The sequence below is a fragment of the Brienomyrus brachyistius genome, chromosome 2 (assembly GCF_023856365.1).
Source record: "Brienomyrus brachyistius isolate T26 chromosome 2, BBRACH_0.4, whole genome shotgun sequence".
NCBI classification, from domain to species: Eukaryota; Metazoa; Chordata; class Actinopteri; order Osteoglossiformes; family Mormyridae; genus Brienomyrus; species Brienomyrus brachyistius.
The window spans coordinates 8,241,703-8,253,184 of record NC_064534.1 but is presented as its reverse complement, the minus strand read 5'-3'; the positions used below and the strand labels follow the sequence as shown (position 1 = coordinate 8,253,184).

The 11,482-nt window shown below is 39.7% G+C and overlaps 1 protein-coding gene across 1 annotated transcript; it reads left to right on the top strand.

Moving 5' to 3' along the window:
- The first annotated feature begins 2,175 nt into the window (after window positions 1–2,175).
- On the top strand, window positions 2,176–10,568 carry LOC125726506 (beta-1,3-galactosyl-O-glycosyl-glycoprotein beta-1,6-N-acetylglucosaminyltransferase 4-like). Its single transcript, XM_049002895.1, has 2 exons — window positions 2,176–2,320; window positions 5,926–10,568. The coding sequence occupies exon 2, from the start codon at window positions 5,927–5,929 to the stop codon at window positions 7,244–7,246; it is 1,320 nt and encodes a 439-aa protein (XP_048858852.1). The 5' UTR covers window positions 2,176–2,320; window position 5,926; the 3' UTR covers window positions 7,247–10,568.
- The last annotated feature ends 914 nt before the right edge of the window (window positions 10,569–11,482 follow it).

Here is an 11,482-nt window from a genome sequence, read left to right as displayed (position 1 = left end):
AATTAGCTCATTAGAGCTATGGATTGTTCAGTCTTTGTTAGGTAATGATGCAAAATTCAAAGCTGTATAAATACTCTAACTCTTTAAACTTTGTTCAACAATGAGAGCCATGGACTCTGCTAAGCAGATCTCTTGGACAATTATTAAAAATATGATGAATGGATTATCTGATGCCCACAAAGCAGAAGGCTATAAGAAGATAGCAAAGCTTTTCCAGGTAGCTGTTTCCTCAATCTATAATGCAATTAAGGAATGGCAGTTAATAGGAATGGTGGAGGTAAAATTGAGCTCTGGAAGCCCAAGAGAACTTTTTGAGAGAACTTCTCGTAGAATTGCTGGAAAGGCAGATCAAAACCCCTGTTTGACTGTAGACCTTCAAGTCGATTTAGCAGACTCCAGAGTGGTGGTGCATAGGTTTACTGTGCAGCAACACCTACACAAACATGACCTTCAAAGAAAAGCCATCAGAAGAATACCTTTCTGGCGTCCTCACCACAAAAGTTAACAACAGAAGATTGCAAATTAACATCTAAATACTGTAAGCCTGAAGCAGTCATGTAAACTGATTAAGTTAAAATAGAACTTTTTGGCCACAATGAGCAGAAGTATTTTGGTAGAAAGAAGGGCACAGAATTTCATGAACATCTCTCCAACCATTAAGCACGAAGGTGGGTTGATCATGCTTTGGACTTGCGCTGCAGCCAGTGTCGCAGTTAACATTTCGTTGGTAGAGGGAAGAATGGATTCAATTAAATACCAGCAAATTCTGGAAGCAAACACACTGTCTTTTAAAAAAAAAAACAATATGAAAAGAGAGTGCCTTCTACAGCAGGACAACAATCTAAAACACACCTTAAAATCCACAATGAACTTCCTCAAGGGGCCCAGACCGAAGGTTTTGTCATGGCCCTCAACATCCTCTAACCTAAACATCATGGAAGGTCTAGCTAGACCTCAAAAAAGCAGCACGTGCTCAAGAATCTCAGACCTCAAAGCCTTTTACAAGGAAGAATTGGCAAAGAAAGACTATTAGCTATGCTACTTGCCAAAGGGGGTATTATTACTAAGGACTGATGATGCAAGATGCCTAAACTTCAGCCTTTTCCTTTTTTGTTATTGTGGAACTGTGAACAATGGAAGTAAAAAGTAATTTTGCTAAATAATATCACAGAAATGTGTCATCTTGCTTATCCGATATTTTGACTAGAGGTGACCAAACTTCTGCATGCCACTGATGGACAGATGGACAGACTGACTGAGACTGGCCAAACTCATGTGGACACCCCTATTAATTAGAGGAATTGGTAACCCAGACCCATTGCTGGCTCGGCTGTGTAATTAGGCACACAGTCATGCAATCTCTTGCAAAAACCATAAGCAATAGAATGGGTAGTTTTACAGAAGTGGTTAGTGCCTTTTCACTTGGCACCATCATAAGACACCATATTTCCAACAAGTCAGTTTGCCACATTTCTGCCCTGTTAGAGCTGTCCTGTTCAACTGCAGGTGAAGTGATTGTGAAGGTCACAACATCGCTGAACGACTTCAGGTGTGAAGTGGTTAGCCACACAAGCTCAGAGAATGGGATCTAATCAGCCGACATCAATACCCAAACCAAGTGGCAGTGAATCACACTATTAATGTTCCAACATCTAATAGAAAGACTTCCCAGAAGAGTAGAGGCAATAATAGTAACAAAGGCTGGACCAACTTCATATTAATACCCTTGGTTTTGGAATGAGGTATTGGATAAGACGGTGTCCACATACAGTGCCCTCCTACGCTGAGTTTCCTTTGCAGGGTGCCTGGGCTCGCTGCTCCTCCACATCAAAAGGAGCCAGTACTGGTGGTTCGGCCATCTATCTAGGATGCCTCCTGGGTACCTCCCTGGGGAGATGCTTCAGGCATATCCAAATGGAAGGAAGCCCAATGGCAGACCCAGGCCATGCTGGAGAGATCTCTTGTCTTTAGAAAAATATCAATAAGTAATAACAATATCTTAACTAAATCATTAAGTATTAAAATATTTTATTTAAGATGAAGAAAATGTATGAATTTCTAAGCTCTTTCTGTACTGCAGTATCTTCTTACTGGGAGTCTGTATTTATAAATGACAGGTTCCCTCAGGGTCCTTTTCCCCCCCACTGTCCTCCTGACTCCTCCCACTTCCCTCATGACTCCTCCCTTTCTGCCCCCTGCCCCTCTTACCCTCCTACCTCCATACCTTCTTACCCCTCTCCTCTTCGGTCCACAGCAAGTCATGAAGCTTAATTATCAATCAGACCTGTCAGACGTGGATAGTCATTTGGGTATCATGAAAGTAAGTAACCCTGCGCTTCATTCATATGTTTTTATTAAAGTAATATTTAAGTAAATGACAATTTGGTGAGAACATATTCGAATTGAATTCTGCAAACGGTCGTTTCGTTAAGCGGAGTATTAATGGCAGTAAGCTGTTTAGTTGGCTCTTTTAGCCTACAAGTGAAAATATGCATCACTCGCTTATTCCAGAATAATGAAAGATGTATTCAGTTTGAAAACTGTTTGTAAATACAGCTACTTTTAAAGTAGACGTATTAAGTAAGTGATTTAGCTGTTATTAATATGTAATATGTAAACCTGCTAGTGGTTTGTTCACAGTGTATCCAAAACAGTAAACGGGGAAAACATTACCCGCAGCGAACTTAGTGTAGTCCCGTTACTGTCACTCAGCGTTACAGAAACTAAATATATGGCAGTCCGCTTTTTCCGTATCATAATTTATTTTATCTTTGTGAATTTATTTATTTGTGATTGTTATGTGTGTTTCTGTTAGTGTTTCTGTTAGTGTACGGCTATGTTTAACAGCGCGTAAACCAAATTCCGAAAATAATTTGCGTGAGACTGCCGTCAGGAGTTTTGCTATCAATGGGGATTTACATATTGGACGGCACGGTGCGACACTGCTCGGTTCTCATGCGTCTTTGGGGCTTCTCTCCTGGTTCTATGTATGTGGATGGCTGAACGAAATATCTTTTCATGAATTACCTTTTTTTTAGTTAACAAAGCTACTACAAACACATAGGGACGGCAGGGCGGCGCACTAGGACTTGTTGCCGAACACCTCTGGGACCAGAGTTGGAGTTCGAGAATTCTGGCTGCGCGTGCGTAGAATGCGCATGTCCTCCCCGTGCCGGGTTCCCCGGGTCCCCCGGGTTCCCCCACATTCCAAAAGCATGTTAGGGTGAATTATCCCCGTGTGTGATTCGGCGTGGGGTGGTGGGCACCCAACTTAATTATTTAAGCAAAAAGGTCTATTTATAGGGGGTAAATGAAGCGAAATTAAATATTGCGGGGAACACGTCCTTCCAGGTTCCAATAGCCCATGTGTTTTGTGCCTTGCTTTCGCTTGGCCCCTTGAACGGGTCATAAGAACATAAGAAATTTACAAACGAGGGGAGGCCATGCGGCCCATCAAGTTCGTTTGGGGAGAACTCAACTAGAAACTCAGACCTGTTTAAATCTTATCTAGCTCTGATTTAAGGTAATCCAGAGTTTTAGTTTGCGGTCAAAGCAGTATATTGAAATGACAGCAACATGAATGAATGAATGAATGAATGAATGACAGTGATAGATTTGTTAATCATAAATACTCATTACGTTGTTCGCTCTTAATTAGTTAAGCTAGATTTGTATATAAGAAAAGAACATGGACGGATGGATATGTATAGTATATTTCAGAATTAAATGCACAGAACAGGGTACGCAAGGTGTAAAAACCAAAACTGGAGGAATAAGTGTGCATTTTCACGGTAATATACCAGACCACAGACTTACATTTTAATTAAAAATAATGAATGTAAATGTAAGCACACTCTTATTGAAACAATACCTATGTTTGTAGATTTTTTTGTCTTGATTATACTGTTTTGAGTTAAGGAAGAACACACCATTTAAAGTGACAAGGCATCGGCGGAGTTTAAGCATTACTAGCAAAATATTTCCTTGAGTGAAGGGGATCATTAAAGAACGTCATTCGAATATAATCTGTATTGAGTTGTTAGAATATTAAAAAAATAATCTATCAACTTGTTCAACAACACGTCGTCAGAAACAAGTTAATTTTAACTAAGAACAGCATCACAGACAGATGTAGCAGTAGTTAATCTTATACAGTTTGAAGATTCAGTGCAGAAAAAGCACCTGGGCGGTATTTACGGTACATCGGCGCATATTAAAATAGGCCAGCGCTAGGGACTGGCTCATATTTTACATTTAAATAAAGCTGAGGGGCTTCTTGTTGTGAATCAAGAGTGGAGACGGACTGTGTTCGGACGTAATATTTTTGGAATGATTTATGCGATTGATGTTTTCATGTCCGAATATTTAAACAGACTCGTTATACAAGTGATGTGTAGCGAGGGAAAATAATAATTTTAGTAATTAGTAATAATTTCACAAACGTTTTTATTTCAGACGTTCTTTTTAAAGTGAGTAGTGGTGGCTTGATGGTTAGGGAAGCGCACTTGTATATTGAAAGATTACAGGTTCGAATCCCTGACCAGCAAGGCACCACTAAGGTATCCTCAGCAAGGTACTGCTCCCTGGGTGTTGAATTACCTGATCCCCTGCTATGTCACGAACGTCACACATGGGTTAAATATATCTCATGCTGTTACATTAAACTATCATAAATACTATAAATGGCGAAGCATCCCAAAACACATGGAACTCTAAGTGTAAGTTAATTATGTAAATACATTTGTTTATATAGTTCATCTAAGAGAACTAAACATTTTTGCTTGATAACATCAAGCTCTAAAACACGTTATGTACAGAAAAGTCTTAGACAGTCAAAGAAAATTATGTTTAAATGATCTTCATGTTGGAGTCATGTCTGTCAAAGTGTGTCAGCTTCGCCATATCAAAACATCTCTTAAAATCGCCCCAGTATTTGCAGCAGTTATCCAACATGCCAGTATGACTTGATCACTACCGCAGCTCGTATGGCTAATCAGTATCTCATTGAATTAACTAATTAAGTTAATTAATTAAGTGAGCTGGTGGTGAACTTTAACGATACATGGAATGGCTGAGGTGCCCCTGAGGGGAGGTTTGGGAACTGAAGCGATGTTCATCTAGCCATCCAACATGATATCAGTAACTTTCTAGAGAACGGAAGAAGTTCTTGTTTACTTTGTTCTTAATTTGCATATGTTCTAATGTTAAATAGTTAATTTTTTTCTGAGCAAATACACACTTACTACCCAGATAAAGCTATAAACGTCTCCTTTGAGTGCCTAAGACTTTTGCACAGTACTGAGTATTTAATAAAATATGTCAGGTATCTGAAGTTCTGATAAAACGAACCTGAAAAGTCAGGTCAATTCTTGTGAATTAAAATGAAATGTTAGTGATTGCGCTAATCTGTGACACACAGGAAAACTGTTTATTCAGATTCTTAGCATAAGTACCGATGCGACTGTTTCCTCTTTCTTGGCAGTTATTTGCTATGATAGGTGTATGTTATCCTCACAGTTACCTATTCATTCAGTTGGCTTTATTAAGGGTAATTTAGTCTAGTAATAATTACTTTGTTATTAAGATAATTCTGCTACATGGGAATATTTCTGTGCTATCAATTTGAGCCTTTTCTCTGTAGAATAAATTTAATTTCTAGGGAAAAGTGTATGATTTATCTTTAGAGTGGTTGCCATTTGTAAAGCAGCCAGTAGCAATGGTATTTATGAACTAATATGGCTTGAAACCATGTTTTCAGTGATATGAGACCACGCAGACACACACACAGACACTGAGCATAGCATGTCTACTGAGTGTCAAGATGTATGTTACAAGATAAGTCTTATATAGTGTCATTATTTGAAAATAGTATGTATATTATATACAAAGTGCTGCAAATATAACTTTTTTTTTTATCCATTACAGAATGAACATACAATGTTTCATCTTGCGTCAGCTGAAATTCAAGTGCCTTCTTCTTTCACTGGCCATCGTGTGTCTTTTCAAGTTTCTTGTCGTCCACAAAAAATACTCTGCTAAAGACGGCTTACTCGTAGGACCACATGGAAACACAGAAAACACGTCCAGAATCCAGCTAAAGAAATATGACATTGATTGTTCTGCAATCTATAACCTGGAACCAATGGAAGTTGGAAAATCCTTAGAAATCAGGCATAAAAACATTATCGATTTGGAAGATGACGATATTGTCAGTTTGACTTCAGACTGTGAGAGTTACAAAGAGTTGAGAGAACACATGCATAAACCATTATCAGACGAGGAGAAGGATTTTCCCTTGGCTTACTCTTTGGTTCTGCATAAGCATGCTTCCATGGTAGAAAGGATGTTGTGGGCCATCTACATGCCTCATAATATTTACTGCCTTCACTATGACCAAAAATCTTCAAAGACGTTTATTGCTGCTATGGAGAACCTAGCTAAGTGCTTCCCCAACGTTTTTATCGCCTCTAGATTGGAATCAGTAGATTATGCCCACATAACAAGGCTTAAAGCTGACCTCAACTGTCTGTCTGACCTTCTTGGGTCTGTAGTCCCATGGAGATATGTCATCAACTTGTGCGGCCAAGACTTCCCACTCAGGTCCAACTTTGAGCTGGTGGCAGAGTTGAAGAAACTGCAGGGGGCCAACGTGCTCGAGTCAACCCGTCCCAGTCAACTAAAGAAACAGCGCTTTGAATTTCAGCACGTACTGAAGGACATCGAATTTGATTACAAAAGAATTCCTGTTAAGACAGCACTGACCAAAGCACCTCCGCCACACAGCATCGAGGTCTTTGTGGGAAGTGCCTACTTCATCTTGTCACACGAGTTTGTGAAATACATCTATGACAGTCAGCTGATGCATGACTTCTTGTCCTGGTCTGCAGATACCTACTCACCAGACGAACACTTCTGGGCCACGCTGGTGCGAGTCCCAGGGGTACCTGGTGAAATCCCAAGGTCCCAACCCGATGTCACGGATCTGATGAGTAAAACACGCTTAGTAAAATGGGTATACCTGGAGGGGTCACTGTATCCCCCCTGCACTGGCAGTCACATGCGTGCTGTGTGCATCTATGGGGCTGCAGAGTTCCGCTGGCTCCTTACTTATGGGCACTGGTTTGCCAATAAGTTTGACTCTAAAGTTGATCCTGTTATTGTTCAGTGCTTGGAAGAAAAACTGGAGGAAACTCAGCGACACTGGGTCAGCTTGGCATCAGAAGAAACATTTTGGAGGAATATCTGAAGTCTGTATACAATAGTTGTACTGGAAACAAATACAGTTATTTTTTTGTTTTCAGAAAGGGTGATTTACTTCTTTTGGTTAGTCTATTTTTTTAAATGACAGAGTCCCTCTGGGTCCTCCTTTTCACTTCCACATCCCTTCTGACCCCTCCCACTTCCCTCTGACTCCTCCCATCTCCCCTGGCCCCTCCCAGTTACACAGACCCCTCCTATTTTTATATTGACCCCTCCCACTTCCCTATCTAGTTTTCTTCTCAACTAAATCAATATTTATTCCCTGAAAGTTATGTTGATTAATGCAGATTTATAAAATACAACATCACAGTCACCCCTGCAAAATCACAAGGGTTAGGGGCAGAAGAACCCTTGTGAATGAAAAAATCCAAGAAGAATACTTGGGCACCTCTAACCTCAAATCAATCTGCAAGCCTGAATGATAAAATAAAAAGCCTATTTTTACCCAATTTATAAGCGAATACTACAGTTCTGCACACCTGGCATGTCGAATTGTTGTCATTTCCTATCTATCGTTTTTTATATGGCACACAGACCATGTAAATTATGCTACTTCATGTACAAAGTTATACTGTAGGCCCTGAGGGCCAGAGTCAGCCCATCCTATAGGAGGCAACAGCAAAAATGGGACCCATTTGATTAGGGGGCGTTAAAGAGCGAGTGAAAAAAATCAGAAGAAATACCTCAGGTTGCATTCCCCAATATTACAGTTATTTACACTAGTTTTAATATTTCACTGCTTTTCTTGTGAAATAGACACGAGCACCCAGATTCAATGTGCTACGGAAATGTTCCTAATACCAATGAACTGACAAAATTGGCTTTGTACTGCTTGGGGAGTTGAGGGTAGGGGGTGCTCAGCAGAATCTTGCGTAGGCTGGCCCTGTTAGGAGCATTAGAAAAAAGTACGAAATTTGTTGCAGGGAAGCAGATTTCAGTCACAAAGACTAATAACACGTGAATGTGGCTGGTTGCTGAGACAAACAAGCACGGACTTGTTTGTCAAGCCAAGACTTTTAATATTAAAGTTACAGGATGTACTTACACTAAGAAATATTCATATTTAGGCCTATATACGGTTTTATGTGATCCGAATAATTTTCAGTATTGTTTTTGTCTTACGCATCATCTGTGAGTTCCCGCAATCTTTCTGCAAGCTTCAAACACATTTGCAATGATTTTTTTCATGAGTAAACCATGGATGCGCAAATCTGGAGGGGTGACTGTAATTGACTCCTGATGTAAAGACCCATCAGGGAATAGAATTTGCATCTATCCGTTACTGTAACCGCTTAATCCCCACAGGGGTAGTGGGGAGCCTGGAGCCTTTCCCTGGAACAATGGGCGCAGGCAGCAAACAGAACTTGAAAGTAATAGTTATAATCAGCTGTGTAACAGTACACTAAATTTATAGTTCGATAGGTACCTCGGTTTTGAAGTCACGGTTTGGTACGTTTTCGGTACAGTGGCGGTAAACGAAACAAAAACATAAATTGCTTCTTTTTTTTTTTATTAAACAGTTTACTGGACAAAGTATGACTGTCTTTCTTAAAAAGTCTTAAAGTCTTTTATTTACTGCTACAACATACTAATGAAAAACTACAATTTACTTAAGTAAATCAAAATAAATATTCTCTCATGTAAATAAAAATAAATATCAATTAAGGTGTGTCAGGGTCGCGGGTAAGCGGACGGGCAGGCGGGCAGGAAGGATCAGACACGCAGGCAGGCAGGCGAAAGTCGGGGAAAACGGGGATTTATTGCGGGGAAGATAAGATAAGATAAGATAGGACTTTATTGATCCCACAGTGGGGAAATTTGTGTGTTATCACAGCTCCAGACAGATAGCAAGAAAGAGTTACAAGAGTAGAGAATATAAAAAATACAAGAATAAGAATACAAAAATAAAAATAATATAAAATAAGATAAAACACTAATACAATAGTAGTGCCTATGTACACCCATACACAGTATGAAATATGGATAGTGGGTTGTGGAAAAGTGCAAGTAATAATAAATATCAACTATTTAACTACTATAGCTACAATTTACTATTCAGGTATTGCTGGGTTTTGGCATGTACATATATACACCCGTGCAATGCACATACATCCATACATACATACATCCAAACATTTTAAACAGATATGCCTCTACATATACGTAAACTGTAGATGCAGAACCATATACATGCACATGGAAGGCCAGGGAAACAGCGAGGAAACATCGGACATCAACTAACATCAATGACGGACAACAGGCAAGGCAAGACGTGGACTCAAATAGACAAGACTGGGCGAAAATAATTGGACACAGCTGGGCAAGATCGGGGAAGCACGCGTGGATAATCAGGGGGCGAGGATCGGACGAGCTGGGCATGACAAGGTGCACATTTATAAAATGAACTGTACCTGTTCTGTACTGCATTCACAAAATACAAAGCGTAACAAAATAAATATCCATTATGGTGCAGCATTTAAAGAAATACCTGCACCTGTATTCGCATTACCATCTTCCAGCTTCACTTTAGGACGTACATGGGCATGCGTAGTGGCGCGGCTTCATCCGCCACTTCCGGAATGTTGCTCGAAGGAACACACTGAAGTTCTGCGTTTGCTGCATTCGTTTGGTACATTTGCGTACCGAACCGAAAGACCTGTACCGAAAAATTTCGTTACGAATATGTGTACCGTTACACTCCTAATAGCAGTTTTAATTACCAGAGTTAATGTGCACATATTATGGCTCATTATTGTAAAGCGTTTACAGGTTTGAAATAGTATCGGGGTATCAGTGGGGGGCCCTGTTAGCTCACACCTCCAGGGGTTGGGGTAACTGTCCCACCTATGTTCTGTGCAGGTGTGGATTTAGCAGTCATCCCCATGCAGTTAGGCTAATATCTATGATGAATATTAAAGTATGTTCAGCTATAAAAATAAAATATAAATCATATAATAACCCAAAAGTTGCCTGTAACATGCATATCATAGTGTATAATGGGTGTAACTGGTAATCTTACCCTCAGAATGGAACTTAACTAAGAAATCGCTCATTTCTTGCCAAGGACAATGGTATTGTGCCTGAAATACATGAAATATTGTTTAAAAGGAATATGTTTAAAAGGAATGTATTGTTTGTACATTGACATTGGTTTTATGTATTAAGTTATTGGTTTAGACTGTTTTTTTCACTTATTTTCAATAAATGAACTTAGTCATTAACTTTGTGTTTTGTATGTAATCCTGAATTGTTTTTGTAAAATCCATACACCTATATACTTTGTATCTAATTTGGTTTTGTGGTTTTTTTCTCTATGCCTGCTTCTTGTTTTCATTGGTTATGCTGTTCAGTTTTAGCTCAGGAATTCCAGCATGAGGTACAAAAAGTTCACAGAAATTAAATCAACAAGCTGCTAAACTAACTGAATTAAAATAGAAATAAAAAATTGTGGTTTAAGTTCTGTGTTTGAGTGTAAAAGGCTGCTTATAGACTGCCAGCCTATGTTAGCCTACCTCTCTTAGTTAATCAATGACGAATGCAAATGTGAAAGCAGAGTGTGAAGCTATTTTGAGTACAATGCAAGCTTTACTAATAGCAAGGCTGTTGTGGGTCTAAGCAGTCCAGTTCTAAGCAGTCCAGTTCTAAGCAGTCCAGTTCTGAGCAGTCCAGTTCTAAGCAGTCCAGTTTGTGGCACACTATTTATAGGAGAGCTCCTAGTTAATTTAATTACACTTTAAGTTGGTACGACAAACTTGTTTATAAAGAGGCTGAGGTCTGTGGCACCGTGAAGGAAAATGGGCGTGAAATATGAGGTAGTATTAAAACTAAAGATATCCTGTCTCTCCCAGAATTTCCATGAGTCTCCGGCAGATTGACAGCAGCTCCCCGACATCCGTGAATGATGAATAATGTCCTGGAAATCGGCTGTTCTGCTATTCAGTGGCGGTACAATTAGTCAGCAAGACATTGTAGTGCTGCAGATCAATAAAGTATGTCACAAAACTGGTTTAACAAAGACAGGGTTAGAACACAAGATTCGGCATAACAGAACCAAACAAATGTAATCCTTGATAAACCGTCTCACAGCGCTGACTACACTGATTAGCCATAACTTTAAAACGACTTTGTCTGACTTTGTGTAGCCCCCCCGCATGTCGCCAAACTAGCGCTGATCCCTTGGGAAGGTGTTCTGTGGTATCAGGCACGAAGATGGTAGCATAAG

Excerpts from the sequence above, each read along its gene's own strand:
- LOC125726506 (XM_049002895.1), top strand. The coding sequence starts at position 5,927 with ATGAACATACAATGTTTCATCTTGCGTCAGCTGAAATTCAAGTGCCTT.